Source organism: Podarcis tiliguerta (assembly GCF_965153285.1).
Source record: "Podarcis tiliguerta genome assembly, chromosome: 1".
NCBI classification, from domain to species: domain Eukaryota; kingdom Metazoa; phylum Chordata; class Lepidosauria; order Squamata; family Lacertidae; genus Podarcis; species Podarcis tiliguerta.
In genome coordinates, this window is record NC_139534.1 from 19,767,585 (window position 1) to 19,788,255 (window position 20,671).

Here is a 20,671-nt window from a genome sequence, read left to right on the forward strand (position 1 = left end):
CCTTTACCTTGTAAAGAAGAGGAGTAAAGTGAGAAAAGTGGAAAATTGGGGAAAGGGCCTGCTGTTTCAGTAGTTCCGTCTCTGGTTCTAATCTAGAACTGGGTTCTTGGCGACTGGACAGGAAAGATTTTGTTGAAGCTCTTCCCACATCTGCATGCAACCAGGAGTCATATGCTGCAACTGTGTGCATCCTCTAGTTTTCCGTACACTTAGATGCTGAAGTCCTGTTTTTCTAACATGTAAATGACCGGGATCTCCCATGGCAAATAATAGTCCACCTTAAAAATAAAAGGTTCTTAACAGTAGCCTGACTTAACAGGATCGTGGTACCACGATTCGCCGCTTCCGCGCATGCACGTGGCGTCATTTTTACCGCATGCACGAGCGGTGAGACCCTAAAGTAACACGTTCCATTACGTCCGGGTCGCCGCGGAGCGCAACCTGAAAGCGCTCAATCTGAAGCAACTTCAACCCGAGGTATGACTGTATAACCAGTGAACCTTTCATTGATACTGATATCAGTGCTAGGAAAAGCTTTATGAACTCAATTTCTGCATAACAGGCTGCAGTAAAAGTTGCCAGAATAAAATGCAAAAAAAGAAAAGAAAAGTATCTTTGTTTGAAAAGCTTAGTTCAAAACTTTTTGCAGTATTTTAGATTTTTTTCCAGCTTCAGGAACAAAATGAACATATTGACGGCTGCTTCAGAGTCATTTCAGATGTAATTGCAAAATGAACATGTTGCATGTTTATAACATTTGCAAATGATTTCTGGTTAATGCTGAACTGTAATTAAACAGATTTGGAGGAGAGAAATAATTGGTTTATATCCAGAATAATTTATTAGAAGTTTGTTGTTGTTTGTGCAGCAGAGTCTGCTATGCTTTTAGCAGTGCTATTTATAAGCTAATGTGTTTCAAAGTGCTGCTGTACTTTCACAGTTTTTAGAAACAAAGCTATTTTTAAAAAATGGCAGTGTAACCGAAGGTGAACTTAAATCTCTGAATTAATGAGAACCAGCTAAAAATGATACTTACGACACTTCATATTTGCACAGTTTATTGTGAAGGAAGAAATATGTAAGGTTAGGATTTAGACAGGAATCTGGTGCAATGATCTTTACAGGGAAAAGTGGGAATAGGAGGGTAGCACACCCTGACTTACTGCTTGTGGTGTTAGGAAGGATCATTTCAATAAAAGATGCAAATATGGGAATTTTCAAATAAAGAAACTTCAATAATTAAATGGTACAGGAAACAAATCTAAGTGCTTTATACAGTCATACCTTGGGTTACAGACTCTTCAGGTTGCACTTTTCGGGTTGCACACCGCGCCAAACCCAGAAGTACTGGAATGGGTTACTTCCTGGTTTTGGCGCATGCGCAGAAGTGCTAAATCGTGCTTTGCGCATGCGCAGACACGGCACTGCAGGTTGAGAACGCTGTAGGTTGTGAACGTGCCTCCTGCACGGATCACGTTCACAACCCGAGTGTCCACTGTATTTGCTGGTGGCTGCATTATTTAGTTTTGCCTTTCTAGCATTTAAGTGGATGCAGATCACTAAATAGTTTATTAACCTGTGTGTGTGTGCATATCCAATAATGTCTACTAGCAAAAAGTGCTTGTGCAAGGCAAGAGTACCCAATTTTTGTTAATCACAGCTTATTAACCCATTTCTCTGTGCCTGTGTTGAACCAAGCAGTGGTTTGTACCAGCAAAAAGCACTCTTGCTTGTGTAAGACAGAGCACCTAATTTCCAGTTAACCCCCCCCCCCCTGGTTCACTATAGTCTTCTGCTACACAGAGCTGCTCCTGGAGCTTAGGAGACCCTCCTGTTATGAGATATGGCAGAGGGCTGTAGTGGATAGCGAGGATTAGCAAAAGTTATGTACCCTTCCTTACATTATCAGAAATGGTTTCCATTAGTGCAGAACCACAACTAGATACAATCCTGTGTGTATATCTCTCTCTGAAGTAGATGTAAAATGCATATTATGGGCAAGCTAATTAAACCCAAGAGCACTTGCCTATCTATGAGAGAGCAAAGTCAAGGTCTCAAATAACACACTTGTAATCTTATCCAGAAAACTGTGAGTTAGCACTTACATGTCTCGTTCAAGGCTTCTACATGTAAATAATCTAAAACAAGGACATCTGGTGAGATACTAGTCAATTCTTCAGTTGCATGTGTTTTATCAGAGTCTCCATTTTCAACTCTGCAAATACTAAGCGGATCTAGTTGCATCTATCTGCAAGCAAGTAAAAAGTACTCTGTTGCTTCTGCTTTCCTTAAAACATTGATGTATTTCAACTGTTTTTGCCTCCGTATACTTCTGTGTTGCCACATATTGGTGAGCAGGTACTGCATATGAAGACAGACTTCCCACGAGAGGCCAAAAAATATCTATGTGAGAGGTCTTTCTTTCCCATTCCTCCCATTTGCACAGTTCACAATTCTTGCAGTCTTAAGTGACTACAGTATTCTGAATTGGCTCTGGGGACATAATAATAATAATAATAATAATAATAATAATAATAATAATAATAATAATTTTTATTTATATCCCGCCCTCCCCAGCCGAAGCCAGGCTCGGGGCGGCTAACAACAATCAAATAATCAAACAATCAAATAATCCAACATTCTAAAAACATTTCATTATAAAAATTAATTAAAATCGAATTAATGGCAACCATTAAGTAAAATTCTGTGCAGGTTGCCAGAGGAGGGAGTCAGGCTGGGCCCTGACCAAAGGCCTGGTGGAACAGCTCTGTCTTGCAGGCCCTGCGGAAAGATGTAAAGTCCCGCAGGGCCCTAGTCTCTTGTGACAGAGCGTTCCACCAGATTGGAGCCGCGGCCGAGAAAGCCCTGGCTCTAGTTGAGGCCAGCCTAACCTCTCTGAGGCCTGGGACCTTCAGGATGTTTTTATTTGCAGACCGTAGGTTCCTCTGTGGGGCATACCAGGAGAGGCGGTCCCGTAGGTACGAGGGTCCTAGGCCGTATAGGGCTTTAAAGGCTGTCCCCCCCCCCCCAATCCCGGTACTAGGAGGAGCTGGATTTGAGACATCCTCTAGTGATACTAGCCAAGACTGTGAGAACAAGCAAGGGATGCATAGTTACCGTATTTTTCGCTCTATTAGACGCACCGGACGATTGGACTCACCTAGTTTTTAGGGGAGGAAAACAAGCAATAAGAAAGGAACGCAAAGCATCCTGAGCTAAGAGGGAGCACAAAAGATCCCTCTTGCCCTCCTGGCTTTCTGCAAAAGCAAGCCTAGTGGCTTTCCTCCCGCAAGAGCCATGCGCTCTTTAAAGGGAGCGCGGCTCTTGGGGGCTTTTCTGGGCAGCCCTTCTCCCTCCTCTGGAAAAGCCGCACACACACTCCACCTGGCTCTTTGAAGGGAGCGCTGACAGAGCCTCCTGCCTGCATTCGCTGCATAAGACACACACACATTTCCCCTTACTTTTTAGGACGGGAAAAGTGCATCTTATAGAGCGAAAAATACGGTATATATGGTTGCCGTCTAGGGAGGATAGATTACTAGGAAAGACTTACCACTCAGATGCCACCCAAATAGCTTTCTGTTATCCAAGCTTTCAACATACTGGTGCCAAGTATGTTCATTTTATTCATTGTGCTGCTGAATAAAATTAATTATTAGAAAATACTAATAGTATTTAAGCATTCAAGTGTTTTATGATTGCTTTCTACTTAGGCTGTGCACACGTTTCTAAGTGTGCATGTTTCTAAGCAAGTGCCATTGAAACTAACAGTATTTGCATCCAAGTAAATAGATTTAGGATTGGGGCAACTGACATGTAATACCTTTAACTCCAGAACTTGAATAAAACCATTAAATCAATTGGAAGATGTGCCATTCTTTGTTTTGGTTCTAAAGCCACAAGTTGAAGTCAATTCATAGAGAATCAAATAACAACAGTAACAAATCCCCATAGTTCAGATTATGCATTTGTAAACATAATTAGAAGCAGCGGAAGGAATGTTTAAGGAAGATTATGAAGACCAATCCAATGAAGAATATGTTATTAAGAGTTTGAGTTCCTACAGTATTATTGGAATGAGTTGCTGCAATAATTAAACCGTTCCTTTGTTTCATTCTTTTTTCTTTGAAAAGCATATTCATAGCATATATAGTCTTTGACAGTAAGACATTTTATATTGATCCACTCTCAAACTCTTTCCATATCTCAGGAGGACCAAGATGGTAGCCAAGACGTGGGAAAACGCAAGAGGGTAAAACTAAGCAGCAGCACCAAAGGTACATGGCATATAGTTTGTCAGCTACTTTTGTCTTTTTGTATCTTGAGGTCACCAAGTTTTTGATCAGTCTTGGCTGAAGAATGCAGTATGAGAAAAGACTGAGAAATATGCCGGCATGACATACTTTCACCAGAATTCACTGCTGCCACCAGTGTCTTGTATTGGTTGCATATGTTTCCTGTAAGCGGCCAGTAAGTTTGCTAAATGCCCCTTGATCGAACGATGAAGAGAGTTCTTAAGAGTTGTATCATACGGGGCTTTTGTTTCTTCTCCACACACACCCCACCGCCACATCCCCCCATAATCTTCTTTGGTAGGTCCCCCAACTCTCTGGAGCTGATATTGAGGGTTCCTTGGGGGTTGGAGAGGACAAGAGCAGAAGAGGAAATTCTGGTGTATGCATGGAAACCTGATGTAGCAGCAGAGCTGCAGTGTTTGATACAACCCTTAAAATGTAATTTTGTGAGTATATGTATATGTATGTATGTGTGTGTGTGTGTGTGTATTACACAATATTTTCTTTGGGACAAGGAATTCCATGGCTCAGCTTTCTACGAGCTAAGTACAGTGGTACCTCTGGTTACGTACTTAATTCATTCCGGAGGTCTGTTCTTAACCTGAAACTGTTCTTAACCTGAAGCACCACTTTAGGTAATGGGGCCTCCCGCTGCCACTGCGCCGCCACTGCATGATTTCTGTTCTTATCCTGAAGCAAAGTTCTTAACCCGAGGTACGATTTCTGGGTTAGTGGAGTCTGTAACCTGAAGCGTATGTAACCCGAGATACCACTGTACAGGCACTTGATCTGGAGGTATTTGTGACTCACCACCTCTGTTTTAGGCAGAGGTTGCAGAACCAGAGGGTCTACATGGAAAAGTCTTTTTCTACTATATTTTTCCTTATCCATTCCCCGTAACTTTTTCACCTTGTAATTTCTTCTCATGATTCTCCTTTCATACTCAACTTGTACCTTATTTCTGTACCTTATTTCAACCCCCCCCCCAATCATTTTCGTTCATCCCTCCTCTCTGCTCCTTTCCCCCCTCACTTCTTCCTCCTTTAGCAGCTTTACTCTCTAGCGCCTTCCTTTCTATTCTCAGGTTATTTTATCACTAATAATTATAATTATCATATCTCGCTTTCTAATTCTCTTCAGCAACACCCCTGGAGGCCTCCCTTCCCTTCCTCCACTCTCCTGGCCACTTTCATTTTCACTCAGCAAGCATAGAGCTCCAGGCATTGGTCCAACTAGAAAGCTTTGGCATGGGCTAGGGGGCAGGACAGTGGGACGCGGGTGGCGCTGTGGGTAAAACCTCAGCGCCTAGGAGTTGCCGATCGCATGGTTGGCGGTTCGAATCCCCGCGGCGGGGTGCGCTCCCATCGTTCGGTCCCAGCGCCTGCCAACCTAGCAGTTCGAAAGCACCCCCGGGTGCAAGTAGATAAATAGGGACCGCTTACCAGCGGGAAGGTAAACGGCGTTCCGTGTGCTGCACTGGCTCGCCAGATGCAGCTTGTCACGCTGGCCACGTGACCCGGAAGTGTCTTCGGACAGCACTGGCCCCCGGCCTATAGAGTGAGATGAGCGCACAACCCTAGAGTCTGGCAAGACTGGCCCGTACGGGCAGGGGTACCTTTACCTTACCTAGGGGACAGGACAAGGGACGCGGGTGGCACTGTGGGTTAAGGTTGGTGGTTCAAATCCCCGTGACGGGGTGAGCTCCCGTTGCTTGGTCCTTGCTCCTGCCAACCTAGCAGCTCGAAAGCACGTCAAAGTGCAAGTAGATAAATAGGTACTGCTCCAGCGGGAAGGTGTACGGCGTTTCCGTGCACTGCTCTGGTTCGCCAGAAGCGGCTTAGTCATGCTGGCCACATGACCCGGAAACTGTACGCCGGCTCCCTCGGCCAATAAAGTGAGATGAGCGCCGCAACCCCAGAGTCGGTCATGACTGGACCTAATGGTCAGGGGTCCCCTTTACTCTTTACCTTTAGGGGCAGGACAGGCAAGCGACTAGGCATTGGGCACACTGAGGCCCCTCTGAAATTGCCCTGGGGTGCATTGACGGGTCCCTGCTGTTTGAGAAACCTCAGTGCAAATTGTTATGAGCTGCTGACCCCTTCAGAATTGCACTGAATGATGTGACAAGACACGAAAGATGACTGTGTAAAAAAAAGAAAAGAAAAGATTGTAACCTAGCTGCCAGATGGCATGCAATTAGTATAATTTGCACATCGTTTTCATGGATATGGTTCGTGTCAAACTGCAGTTGATGGATGTGTTGTGCCGGTTCTCAGTATTATTATGCTCACTTTGTTGTCCTTAAAGACAACCCTCCACAAGCCATTCAGCCATCAGTAGTGAGGAAAAACAATTAATTTAAATATGTCTTGGTTTTCTCTCTATTACTTTACAGTACTCAGAAATGCCCCTTTTTACAGTACTTTTAAAAAACAGTAGGCTATTTTGTGTGAAAAGGGTATATATAGTGTGTGTTTTGATTTTTAATGCTTGCTGGATCTACTTTAGGACAAGATTGTGGGTTTGGAGGGCCTTGACTTCAGTAGAATAATAGGAACAGAATATAGCTGAAATTCTAACCAGCGCCCATATGTACCAGATAAGTGGCCCCAGCACAGTGGGCAACCTGTAGGTTGCAGATCATTGCTTGTATCCACCTGTATCTGTAACCTTTAATTATTCACTACGAATGATCAGCAAGCTATTGTGTACACTTTTCTTCCTGTCCTCCATTTTCTGCAACTATGGTACCTAATTTTTAAGCAGCCTTTTAAGCTTTGAGCAGATGAGATGAAAAACACCGGCCTGTTTATATGATGGGGTTTGTAGTTGCTGTGTGTGATTTGAATTGTATGGAAGATTTGTACTGAAGTCTTCTTTGCAAAACAACAACAACAACAACCCTCTGAAAATAAAGTTCCCTGGCCAGCCAGATGTACTGATTTGCCCAATCTAGTTTTTCTCTTAGTAATAAACTCCAGACTTTTTCTTTTTTGTTAGTAGAAAAATATTAAAGAGTTAACAATACTTCTTAACAACCTCCTTCCAATTTTATTACTTGTTTTTGTACAGATCAATCCATTATGGATGTTTTGAAGCATAAATGTTTTCTAGAAGAATTATTATTTTGGACAATAAAATATGAATTTCCCCAGAAGATGGTAACTTTCTTACTCAACATGCTTCCAGATCAGGATTATAAGGTATTTGTGTGTTTCCTCTTTCCTTTCCTGTCAGAACACTTCCCCGCTTCAGTTTGCATACAGTTCCCCATTGCAGTTTGCATTGGGCACGGGGTAGGTATTGCAGAACATCTTCGAATGCAGCATTTACCGTATTTTTTGCTCTATAAGACTCACTTTTTCCCTCCTAAAAATTAAGGGGAAATGTTTGTACGTCTTATGGAGCGAATGCAGGCTGCGCAGCTATCCCAGAAGCCAGAACAGCAAGAGGGATTGCTGCTTTCACTACGCAGTGATTCCTCTTGCTGCTCTGGCTTCTGAAATTCAGAATAATTTTTTTTCTTGTTTTCCTCCTGCAAAAACTAGGTGCGTCTTGTGGTCTATAGAGCAAAAAATATGGTATTTATTTTTACTGTAGCATAAGGTTGCTGGTTGAAAATAGCGCGAAAGAACATAAATAGCTCAGACTAAGTTAGAAGGAACAAATTTAAAAACCTGTAAAAATGCCTGTTTCTTTTATGAGCCATAATTGGAAGGAGTGCTGTCTCTGTAGCTGGTGCTTCCTCACGGTTGGCATGCAATAGTTTGCAGTTACTGTTCTTTGAGTTGCAGAGCTAGGATGTGGAAATTAGCTGCCCCTTTAGTTTTCTGAAACACAGTGCAAAATTTCAACCGTTAATGGAGCCCACAAGAAAAGGTTAAGATTTGTACACATTTGATGGTTTCTTAGCGCTTGAGTGCTTTGGATAGCTCCAACTTATTCTTAAGGGCTTACCATATATGATAACAGGTGCCAGTTCAGACTGCTTAATAAGCTGCATTACGAACAAGGCTCATTCCCCTTTCACATAGCAGATTCTCTTTCTTTGCCGGATTGACTTATAAACCTGCAAGTCTTCTGTTAACTCTAGGTTTTCCATTTCATCTGAATCAGCAAACTATGGCTAACTGGATATGAAGCCACAATTCAATTCACAATTCCTAGCTTGTTCCAGATACATTAACCATTGTTTCCTGGTTGGGTTGTAACAGGAAACTATACTTAGCTGAAGACTTCCTGGCTTGTTTCCTTGTGCAAAGTAATAATAATAATTTTATTATTTATATCCCACCCATCTGGCTGGGTTTCCTCAGCCACTCTGGGAAGCTTAAAACACATTAAAAATTGTAAAACATTAGACATAAAAACTTCCCAATACAGGGTTGCCTTCAGATGTTTTTCTAAAAGTCAGATAGTTGTTTATTTCCTTGACGTCTGATGGGAGGGCGTTCCACAGGGTGTGTGCCACTACCGAGAAGGCCGTCTGCCTCGTTCTCTGTAGCTTCACTTCTCGCAATGAGGGAACCGCCAGAAGGCCCTTGGAGCTGGACCTCAGTGTCCAGGTTGAACGATGGGGGTGGAGACACTCCTTCAGGTATACTGGGCTGAGGCTGTTTAGGGTTTTAAAGGTCAGCACCAACACTTTGGATTGTGCTCGGAAACGTACTGGGAGCCAATGTAGGTCTTTCAGGACCGGTGTTATATGGTCTCGGCAGCCACTCCCAGTCACCAGTCTAGCTGCCGCATTCTGGATTAGTTGTAGTTTCCAGGTCGTCTTCAGAGGTGTCGTCACGTAGAGTGCATTGCAGTAGTCCAAGCAGGAGATAACTAGAGCATGCACCACTCTGGCGAGACAGTCCGCGGGCAGGTAGGGTCTCAGCCTGCGTACCAGATGGAGCTGGTAGATAGCTGCCCTGGACACAGAATTGAAGTGAAATGACCGTGTTCAGGTGCAGAAGGTTTGTTCATATTCCACCTGGTTACATTGAGATGTAATTGTACCAACATGCCCATTGTGTCCTCTAGATGATACTTACCTGGACATTTGGTCCTCATTAACAGATTTTTTAAAAGCATTCATGTTAGCAGAAGTATAGTCTGATACAATGCAGAGTGAGGCACACATAAAGTACATTGAAATAATTGGATTGGGCCACATGTACTTGAAAAGTAATTGCATTGCATGGCATCCTAGTCTTGGTTTTGTGCAACAACTGGTTCAATATACTTTCAGTAACACTTCTTATTGAGACTTGTTCGGGGGTTGGGAATGCAAATGGTAACGCTAACCTTTATTTTATACCCTGCAGATTGCTTTTACTAAAACTTTTGTGCAGCACTACGCTTTTATTATGAAAACCCTGAAGAAAAGCCATGAATCGGATACCATGTCTAACAGAATAGTACATATTAGTGTCCAATTGTTCAGCAATGAGGAGCTGGCACGCCAAGTGACAGAGGAATGCCAGCTGCTTGATATTATGGTTACTGTCCTACTGTACATGATGGAGAGTTGCCTTATTAAAAGTGAGCTGCAAGGTGAGTCGAATTCAGAATTTGCTTTAAGAGCACTAGAGAGGCGCACACAGAATATCCTCAGCCTGTATTTAGGCTTCTTTCTGTAAGGGGGATGCAATCTGTTGGACTCCATGCTAGCAGTTGACAGGGCTAGAGTCCAAGGTGGGCCACCCTTTCGTCTCTCTTACCCTGTTCCCTTCTTTCCCGCTTGTTTCCCCATCCTCTGCACTCCCATGAAATTAGACCCAAGTGCCACAGTTTACCCACCTGTGGGCTTTGGTGGAGGAGGGTCTGTTTTAAGCTTTCCAGCTGAAAGAGTGAAAAATGGCTAAAATAGAAGGAAAACAGCCCCATCATCCTTCCCCTTCCATTCCTCTACCAGAACATGCAGACAGAGAGACTGCTTTGTGTAAAAGAGAGAAAATGTTGGAGATGATCATTACTGCTGTAGTCTTAGACATAAAGGCCAGATTCAGAGTTCACTGCATCCGGGAAGTCCGCATGGAACTTAACTAGCATGCAGACACCTTGTGAGGTTTGGGAGAAACAAGGAAGGTGGTTGTAAAGTGAATGAGGAAGTACTGATACAGGTAGAAGCTCTGTTTTGCACGCTCCATCAGTGTGTATGTTTAACATTGGCAGTTTTAACATTTATGTCTTCAAAACCACTTTACTTGCCTTTTAGATGAGGAAAACAGTTTGCATGTAGTAGTGAACTGTGGGGAAGCTCTACTCAAGAACAACACCTACTGGCCACTTGTCAGCGACTTTATAAATATCCTTTCACACCAGAGCGTGGCTAAGAAATTTTTGGAAGACCACAGGCTATTAGTAACATGGATGAACTTTGTATCATTTTTCCAAGGTATGCGTCACTTTTGCTAATTATGTGCCCTAGTATTGACTGTCCAACTATATATACCTATATATACCTAGATAGGGTTTAGGGGATGCAGGTGGCAATGTGGTCTAAACCACTGAGCCTCTTGGGCTTGCCGATCAGAAGGTTGGTGGTTTGAATCCCCGCGATGGGGTGAGTTCCCGTTGCTCTGTCCCAGCTCCTGACTACCTAGCAGTTCGAAAGCACACCAGTGCAAGTAGATAAACAGGTACCGCCGTGGCGGGAAAGTAAACGGTGTTTCCGTACACTCTGGCACTTGTTACGGTGTCCCATTGCACCAGAAGCGGTTTAGTCATGCTGACCACATGGCCCAGAAAGCTGTCTGTGGACAAATGCCGGCTCCCTCGGCCTGAAAAGCGAGATGAGTGCCACAACCCCAGCCTTTGACTGGACTTAACCATCCAGGGGTCCTTTACTTTTTACCTTAGATAGGGGTTGGATGACTAACTTTCATTTTCTGGGTGTTTGAATTGTATACGGTGCGAAAAAGATGGTGTACTGGTTAGCTGTAACTTTGCGCAACTTTGTCTTGATCTTTTAAGGAATGAATTTAAACAAGAGAGAACTTAATGAGCATGTTGAGTTTGAATCTCAGACCTACTATGCTGCTTTTGCCGCTGAGCTTGAGGCCTGCGCCCAGCCAATGTGGGGGCTACTATCACACTGCAAAATCAGGGTAAGCTGAGCACTACCTCCCCCCTTTGGTTCTCTAGTGATTACATATTTTAAATGTGAAATATGCAGTTTTAGAAAGTTGTACGCTCTCCTTGTGTTAAGTTGGTACACACACCCCAGTGCCTGTTGTGTACCTTGCAGTTAATATGATAGCATTGTGCTCTTAGCTTAACACCCTTAAATTTTTATTTAATCAACTATATTCATCAACGTGAGCAGTAAAACTCCTTTTGAGGGTATGCTCGTTAATCTGTTGTCCTGTTACTGAAAATGTGTTCAGGTGCTTTATTAGTTATGTTCTACAAATAATAAATAGAATGCTTTCATGTTTTTGATGGAAGTCCTTCAAAAATGTGCCTTTTTATCAAACAGAGAAATGCAGGTCCAGTGACTCCAGTTTGAAAGTACATTTATTCTCTCAGCCCCCACTGCCAAGAGCACAGACTGAGTTAACATTCCTGAAGAATTGTTGTCAGAGACCATGGTTTCGTTTTGGTTTCTGTTTCTTTTACTTTGATCGCACAGTATTGTATAACTGTTATCAGTAGGTTGAAACATCCCCCTCCCCCAGATATCAGATTGCCGATCATATCCATAAATAAATATTGGTTCTCGACCCTGAGGGTGTACATGAGGTGAGGCTAGAAACAGGACTCAGGTTCCAAATCATACATTGGGAGAGGACAGGAAAGGGAAGGGATGCTTGCGCCCTCTAGCAAATTTTGCTGTGTCGTTTAACTTCAGAGAGTTCATTTTTCCATTTGTGCAACCTTTGTATCCCACTTCAGGAGACGCAGGAATACACACGAAACGTTGTTAGATACTGCCTAGAAGCACTCCAGGATTGGTTTGATGCTATCAACTTTGTGGATGAGGTTTGTGTGTCTAATGTATTTGACTTTGCATTACGGAGTAGGGTCTTCTTTTAAAATTTGGAAGCATCTTCCCTTCAAACCTATATTGCACGCACCTCCATCCCACCCTCTCTTATTGCAAGAGATTTCCCTGAGCCAAGCTACCCGGTGGAGGGTTGCTTTTGTGTCTGTAGCAATAAAAGAGCGCAGCGTCACAATTTCTGGAATAAAAGCAGAAGTGTATGTGCGCGTGTTGGGTTTTACCAGATGAGAGGAAATAATGAGTGATTTAATAGTGTGCAAAATGGAATTGGTTATTCCTTTGAATTGTAAGCAACCTTTGTTTCCATTGCAGCCTACTCCTAATCAGGTCACTTTTCATCTGCCTCTGCATCGTTACTATGCCATGTTTCTAAGTAAGGTAAGTGAATGTTTTTTTGCAGAATAGGTTTTTTTTTTTGGGGGGGGGGAGAGGCATTATTTAGGTAGACACGTCCAGATCAAATATGTACATATTTTGTTTGTAGGCTGTTAAATGCCAAGAGCTAGATCTCGATTCCCTCCTTCCAGACCAGGAGATGTTGATGAAGCTCATGGTTCACCCACTTCAGATTCAGGTAAGTTGGCCAAGTATTTTTCTCTCTCTGTGATGTGTCAAGCGGTAATCGCAAATAGCGAGCAGATACAGAGGGTAACATCCAATTACGTACATCCACAGTCAATACAGAAATTTGCTTGCACAATGGGAATTTTTGGTTTCTCCTCTCCCCCCCTCCAGCCTCTTGTGTGGCCTCAGAAGATGCTTTGGTGGCTCTCCGAATCCTCCAAAGCAAATTGGGGGCCGGGGGGGGGGGGCTGCAAGGGAGAGAAAAGGAAGGAGATGCCCCATTGTATCTACATTGGATTTCACTCATGGTTCATTGCCTCAGACAGTTTTTCACCACTGGAGGCCATTGATTTGTGGCTGAATGTAACTGAGTGCTAAGGGCATGCAAATCTGAATAACCACAAGTTCATTCCCACATTGTATGTACAGCACTCTTTGTTTTCCACATATGGATCACAATAACGAGTGAGAAATTTTTGGGCGATTCTATTGAATTAGCAAGAGGTAAAGTGAAGGCCAAAAGCGGGAGTGTATCTGAGAACAACACAGAAAAAAGTTATACGGTATAAATAAGCAGGGAAAATATTCAGATCCTGTGGAACAACTGCTCAGTGGTTGCACTTAAAAATGTGATCACATCCTTGGTTGTGGCTGACATTTTGTCTGGATGGCATCCTATGTATTAGTGAAAATCACAGGGGAGAAAGATTGCTATGTTGGTTTTGCAGTGCCTCCGAAGTCTAGTGTGCCACCCTGGATTGAAATATTCTGTAAAAAGCTGTGTGATCAGCTACAAAAATATATTCTCAGCTTTTCAAGTTCTTAACACTGCAAAATAGTATGCCTAAGCAACAGGTAGCGTGTTGAGCTGAAACAGCTTTCTTTTTGCTCTTTCTGGTAGGCAAGCCTCTCTGAAATCCATAGTAATATGTGGGTAAGGAACGGCCTGCAGATTAAAGGACAAGCCATGACTTATGTGCAGTCCCACTTCTGTAATTCCATGATTGATCCTGACATTTATCTGTTACAGGTAGGTCAGTACTTTTTGTAACCTCATCTGCTCTATGTTATTAGATAGCTAAACAGTAATAACTAACATATATATTTTCTCCCCCCCCCCCGAAAACAGGTTTGCGCTTCAAGACTTGACCCAGATTATTTCATTTCCTCAGTTTTTGAAAGGTAAGATACTGTTGAAAAGAACACACCATCTAAGCAATGTCTGCCTTGTGGTTTAAATACACCATAGGGGGCTCTTTAATTCACATGTGGTGGCAGTGAAAATTTGCAAAAAAAAATAAAAAATCTGGGTAATGGTATATGACAAATTTAAAAAGTGCACTTTCCCCCCCGAAAACAGAAGCATTCCAGTTAGCAATAGTAGGTCAGGAAACAAAGTTAAAAACTTAGTTCTATACGGAACAGCAGTTGCAAGAATAGTGTACGCAAAAATGTGGAAAGAGAAGGCTATACCAACAAAGGACCAATGGCTGCTTAAACTAATAGAATACGTCGAACTAGTATGTACGGCAGCCAAAAGAAGAAATAATGATGGGAAGATAGTAACAAGTGAGTGGGAACAATTGGAAGAGTGTTTAAAAGGAAGTGGTATTAAGATAAATCTACAAGCAGGGATAAATCTGTAGTCGTCAGCAGCAGACACAATAAAGCAGGGGTCACCAACGTCCAGCCCGGGGGGCGGATAAGGCCCGAGACCCTCGTTTATCCAGGCCCCCGCCACCCACTCTTACCAGTGTGGTGCGGCGTGGGGACCCACTTCCAGGTCGGAGGAGCACTGGAAACAGCTTGTGTACATGCAGAGGAATAGCCGCCTGAAGCCCCCAGAGCGCAGCGGGAGTTCGCGCTGCGCTCCGGGGGCTTCAGGCAGCTATCCGCAAGCCTTCGGAGGGCAGCAGGAGTTCCCGCTGCGCTCCGAAGGCTTGCGGATAGCCGCCTGATTCCTGGAGAGTGAGAGGGGTCGGTGCACACCAATCCCTCTTGCTCTCCAGGCTTCGCTTCGCTGGAGAGGCGTTGCACAGTTTTCCCTTTCTGCGCAGCGCCCCTTCAGCGAAGCGGGAGGAGAAATGGAAGGGGCTCCATTTCTCCTCCCGCTTCACTGAAGGGGCGCTGCGCAGAGAGGGGGAGAATTTTTTTCCCTGTTCTCCCCCTCCTATGTGTGTCCTATGATCTGGTGCGTCCTATAGAGCAAAAAATACGGTAATTGTTTTGATTATCTTGATGTCTGGAGACATGGAATGGAGAGTGGAATATTTGTAAAACAGTTTGGGTTTCCATTGAAGGGGAGTAGTTTTGGACACCAGCAGTGGATCTCCTCATTGGAGAAAGTGGCAACTTTGAGCGGATGGCTTTTATCCATGGGGTGCGTCAGTGGGTTAACCCCACCCTCTGTGTGCCATGGTTCTAGTTCAAACTGGGTTACCAAACAAACAAACAAACAAACAAAGCATGTAATACTAATTGGAAATACATTTTTAATGTTTAAAAGTAAACATGCACATTTCTGTTTGCCTGGATATCGGTTGCCCTTGGGTGATGAGCTAATTGCAAAATGGTGCCTTCACTCCACTCTCTCAGGGCACTGCTGAGTTTCCTGGCTAAAATGCAGCAGCACTTGTGCTCTGATGTTTATCCTGAAGATGCGAGGGCCAGACGACAGCCCATCTGCCTTAATGTGCCCATATTCGCACGTGTGCATCCTCTCTTTTCTGGCCTTGGTATTGTAGCGCTGTTGTGTTTCTGAAGAAGTGGCTGATGAAATGCATTCCGGCGCTATGGAGACAGTGTGCTCCCTCCTCCCCATCCTTTGTTTATGGCTTAGGGAATAGAGACGGGCAGCAGGCATTTCACAGTACAGTGGTGCCTCGCAAGACGAAATTAATTCGTTCTGCGAGTTTTTTCATCTTGTGAATTTTTCATCTTGCGAAGCACGGTTTCCCATAGGAATGCATTTACGGTTTTAAGAAAAAGGCGCAAGACGTTTTCGTCTTGCAAAGCAAGCCCATAGGGAAATTCGTCTTGCGAAGCAACTCAAAAAACAAAAAACTCTTTCGTCTTGCGAGTTTTTTGTCTTGCGAGGCATTCGTCTTGCGAGGTACCACTGTACAGTGGTACCTCTGGTTACGTACTTAATTCGTTCCGGAGGTCCGTTCTTAACCTGAAACTGTTCTTAATCTGAAGCACCACTTTAGCTAATGGGGCCTCCTGCACCACCACCACGTGATTACTGTTCTCATCCTGAAGCAAAGTTCTTTACCTGAGGTAGTATTTATGGGTTAGCAGAGTCTGTAATCTGAAGCGTATGTAACCCGAGATACCACTGTACCTTGGTTTGCATACGTCTTGGTTTGCATACATTTTGGATTACAAGCACATCAAACCCGGAAGTGCGTGTCCCAGTTTGCAACCTTTTTTTGGATTACACCCCACCCTTTTTTCTTTTTTGGATTATGAACAAAAAATTTTGGGAGGCCCCATTGGCGAAAGTGCGCCTTGGGTTACAACCTGTCACAGACCTCCGGAACGGATTATGGTTGTAATGTACAGTGGTACCTCAGGTTACAGATGCTTCAGGTTACAGGATCCTCTAACCCAGAAATAGTACCTTGGGTTAAGAACTTTACCTCAGAATGAGAACAAAAACCGTGTGCTGGCCGTGCGACGGCAGCGGGAGGCCCCATTAGCTAAAGTGGTGCTTCAGGTTAAGAACAGACCTCTGGAACGAATTAAGTTTTTAACCCGAGATGTACTGCATTTCATTGGAAACTCGGTATCAAATGTATCTAAGCACCCTCTGACCTGCTCCCTCTGTGTTAAGGTTTGGGAAAAGGCTGACAGACTGTGATTTGGGAGCAGATGCTGCATGGCAGCTCTGGGGCATGTAGGGAAGGAGAAAAGTAGAGCTATCTGTAGGCAAACAACACAAGGTGTGCGATAACCCATAAAAAAAAAATTCCAAATTTCAATGGAAGGTTGAATCTTGTACTGTGCGCCAGATGTTGCCGAGTGTAATGGCACAGATAGAAATTTGTTACTTCTTTTTTTAAAAAAAATAGACAGTCGTTTATCCTCACAGATCTCATGGTGGTATACACTAGGCATGAGTAAAATATATCATGCCAAAACCACAATAGTCATCCTCATAAAAACAGTTAGAAGGTAAAGGTAAAGGTACCCCTACCCGTACGGGCCAGTCTTGACAGACTCTAGGGTTGTGCGCCCATCTCACTCAAAGAGGCCGGGGGCCAGCGCTGTCCGAAGACACTTCCGGGTCACGTGGCCAGCGTGACATCGCTGCTCTGGCGAGCCAGAGCCGCATACGGAAACGCTGTTTACCTTCCCACTAGTAAGCGGTCCCTATTTATCTACTTGCACCCGGGAGTGCTTTCGAACTGCTAGGTTGGCAGGCGCTGGGACCGAACGACGGTCCCGGTCATAAAAACAGTTAGAGGCAACCAAAAACAAGCAGGCTAAATGATAGCGAACATCAAAATATCTGGGCAAGTAAGCAAGTTGCCCTTCAATATTCGCTGCTGCTGCGCTGTGTGAAGTTAAGGGGTCTCCATTTGATCATGTCTGGATGGGCCCGTGCCTGGGAGCCTTGTGAGCTTCCTGGAGGAGCAACAGGAAATGTTCTCAAATTATTAACCGTACTAGATTTGCTAAAATTCATATTTTCCTCACCTGTAGGTTCAAGGTGGTTGACCTCTTAACAATGGCTTCCCAACATCAGAATACAGTGCTAGATTCAGAGCATGAGAGATCGATGTTAGAAGGCGCCTTAACATTTCTTGTCATTCTTTTAAGTCTCCGTTTACACTTGGGTAAGATTAATTGGCTTTCTGCTTTCTGCTTTACTCCCAGTAATATCTATGTCGGGGTAGGAATGGTCACAGGCACCAGTATTTAGGTAGGAATGGTGATGGAAACCTCAGCCAAAAGCACTTGCTAACTCTTAATGTTATTGAATTGTTTCTCGGAACCTTCGCCTTTGTTAGTCCCTCTTGGTGGAAGCCAAAAGTTGTGGTTGCCCACTAAATTGTGTTTATTTAGTCAGTCTCCATTCTTGTAACTTGAATCCATTGGTTTGGGTCCTAGCTTGCTCGATCCTCCTTGTGAGAGACCTTTAGATATTTGAAGCTGGCTATCCTATCTCTTTTCAATCTCCTCTTTACTAGGCTATACATGCCCAGTTCCCTCAACCATCCCTAATAAGGCTCTAAATCAGGCATAGGCAAACTCGGCCCTCCAGATGTTTTGGGACTACAACTCCCATCATCCCTAGCTAACATGACCAGTGGCCAGGGATGATAGGAGTTGTAGTCCCAAAACATCTGGAGGGCCGAGTTTGCCTGTGTCTGCTCTAAATCCTTGTTTCTTATTGATACTCTCTGGATTAACAGCCCTTTTTTTTTTAAAATCATAGTATTTTTAAAAAAACTCTTTTACTGTAAAACTGAATGCACTTCTAGGTAGTAATAACTCCACCTCCGCTTCCTATCTTATGGTATGTATTATATGGTTATGTTAATTTACCTTTCAATTTCTCCTAGGAATGACTGATGATGAGATTCTTCGGGCAGAGATGGTCGCTCAGCTCTGCATGAATGACAGGACTCATAGTTCTCTACTGGACCTCATATCCTTGGAAAGTTGTTAAATGCATTTTTTCTGTGACTAATTAACAGGATTCATGTATTGTTCTTCTCTTTGGTGTACAACAAGTAAGACTATTAGAAGCAATTTTGAATGCCTTGAAACCATATTAGCATATAATTTTCATATGAAAAGTTGCATGTTGAGCTTGCAATGAAATTTGATGTTGTACTGAGCTGGAGATATATATCTCATTCATATATATATATATATATATATATATATTACACACACACACACACACACCATAAGCACTCTAGTCTTTCTAACTCTGGTCTAGGAATATAAATCATCACCTTTCTTCCAACCTTCTGATTCAAAAGGATAGATTTGGGATTTACAACTGTGTTTGCCTTGCCATTGAATTAAACCGCCTTCCCCAGATTGGGTTCTTGCACTCCAGGGAGTAATTGGGCAATATGCCAGGACAAAAATAAATAAATACTAGTGTAACCTGGTTTGTTTGAAATCCAAATTTCAGTCTTTTAAAAAACTGTAATGTACACGAAGACCCAGAAGGGTGCAGTATAGTGTTCTCCTTCTGGTGAGATAATCTTCCATATTTAAACATGTGAAATCTGTCTTCCTCCCCTGTTAGCAACCAAAGGGTGAGATTTCAAAAAAACCACAACTAGCCAAGGCTTTAGTGTCGTTGCACAGCTTTCTTTTTCTTACCAATGTGCATATCCTTAATCTAGTGTAATGTGGATTAAGATGGATTAGTAATACCACTATATTCATGCAATTGTGTCCTTAAACCAATTAACATTTTGCAGCTGTGATGGGGTCGTTTTTCAGAATGATGGACATTCTTTGGTTTTTTTGTTACAGCTTCCTAGCACCTCTGGAATAAGCATTTAGTTATGTATCTAACCATTCTCTTAGTCTGAATTGTACAAACATGTATTTGAAATCTATGTGCCGCCTCCAAGAAAACTTTCAACATTAACACTTCAAATGATGGATCGAACACCATTTAATTGTGCAATATAGACCTCTTCTGGTGAAGTGAAGCAACTGCAGAAATCCCTGTTGCTTCTGCCCACCAAAAGACATGCTTACACAGTGGTACCTTAGTTCTCGAACAAATTGGCTCCCGATTGCCGAAAAACTGGAAGTACGTGTTCCGGTTTCCAAACGTTTTTCAGAAGCCGAACGTCTGATGCGGCTTCCGCTTGAGTACAGGAAGCTCCTGCAGCCAATTGGAAGCAACGCCTTGGTTTTCGAACGGTTTTGGGAGCCGAACAGATTAAGTTTGAGAACCAAGGTACCACTGTAGAATCATGGAAGGAAGGGACTATGAGGGTCATCTAATTCAACCCTCTTCAATGCAGGAACCTTGATCGACCCACAACCCTGAGATTAAAAGTCTCATGCTCTACCGACTGAGCTATTAAAAAATGGCTGTGTATTTCTAGATGAAGTTTGCATGTGGGGATGATTAGGGAGGCAGGAGAGGATATATTCTTTAATGATATCCTTCCTAACTTGCGCTAGCAATTTCCATATTCTAGCAGAGTTCCAAACATCCCGCTTTTTAAATTACACAGCGATCAGTTTGTTGCTGACTCATCTGAGTCTTACTATTAAAGATTCCTTCCTGGTAATATCCCGTCTAATCCCTCTTAAAAAGAATAAACAATAAAATCTGATTTAACGTTAATATAAAAGTAGTTTACTCACAGATTCATTCAGGTTCACAGACATATCCCTGAAGGCAGGCTTAGGTTGCATAACAACTATAACTATTCCATTAAGAAGTTAGTCCCAAGTGACTGCACCTGAGCAGTCCAAACACTTCTCCAAACACACAGCAACATACAAAATGGAGAACACACACTGATCAGAACATGGAGGCCGTGTTCTCCTCCATGCTAGTACAACAGACCACACCCTCTTCAAGTCTATCCCAGCTCAGGAAGTCTTCTCCTGAGTGGTGCAAAACATCCCCTAACATGCCCACTGTAGGAAAGTTGTGCAGTGGACGCTCGGGTTGTGAGCGCGATCCGTGCGGGAGGCACGCTCGCAACTCGCAGCGTTCACAACCTGCGCGTCTGCGCGCGCGGGGGTCGCAATTTGGCGCTTCTGCGCATGCGCAAAGCTCTATTTAGTGCCTCTGCACATGCGCAAGCGCCGAAACCCGGAA

The 20,671-nt window shown here is 43.4% G+C and overlaps 1 protein-coding gene across 8 annotated transcripts in view; it reads left to right on the top strand.

The window, feature by feature from the left end:
* Nucleotides 1-20,671, top strand: part of UBR3 (ubiquitin protein ligase E3 component n-recognin 3) — a 94,116-nt gene that overhangs the window by 13,473 nt on the left and 59,972 nt on the right. For 4 of the 8 annotated variants that reach the window (XM_083405197.1, XM_083405195.1, XM_083405191.1 and 1 more), the window contains exons 6-17: nt 4,211-4,277; nt 7,368-7,498; nt 9,608-9,836; nt 10,501-10,680; nt 11,259-11,392; nt 12,180-12,266; nt 12,601-12,666; nt 12,773-12,862; nt 13,754-13,882; nt 13,982-14,034; nt 17,560-17,693; nt 18,423-18,508. In XM_083405197.1, coding sequence (XP_083261323.1) covers nt 4,211-4,277; nt 7,368-7,498; nt 9,608-9,836; nt 10,501-10,680; nt 11,259-11,392; nt 12,180-12,266; nt 12,601-12,666; nt 12,773-12,862; nt 13,754-13,882; nt 13,982-14,034; nt 17,560-17,693; nt 18,423-18,508 — 1,386 coding nt within the window. Of the gene's footprint in view, nt 1-4,210; nt 4,278-7,367; nt 7,499-9,607; nt 9,837-10,500; nt 10,681-11,258; nt 11,393-12,179; nt 12,267-12,600; nt 12,667-12,772; nt 12,863-13,753; nt 13,883-13,981; nt 14,035-17,559; nt 17,694-18,422; nt 18,522-20,671 lie in introns of all 8 variants that reach the window. The other 4 variants (XM_083405194.1, XM_083405196.1, XM_083405192.1 and 1 more) reach the window with 1 other exon arrangement.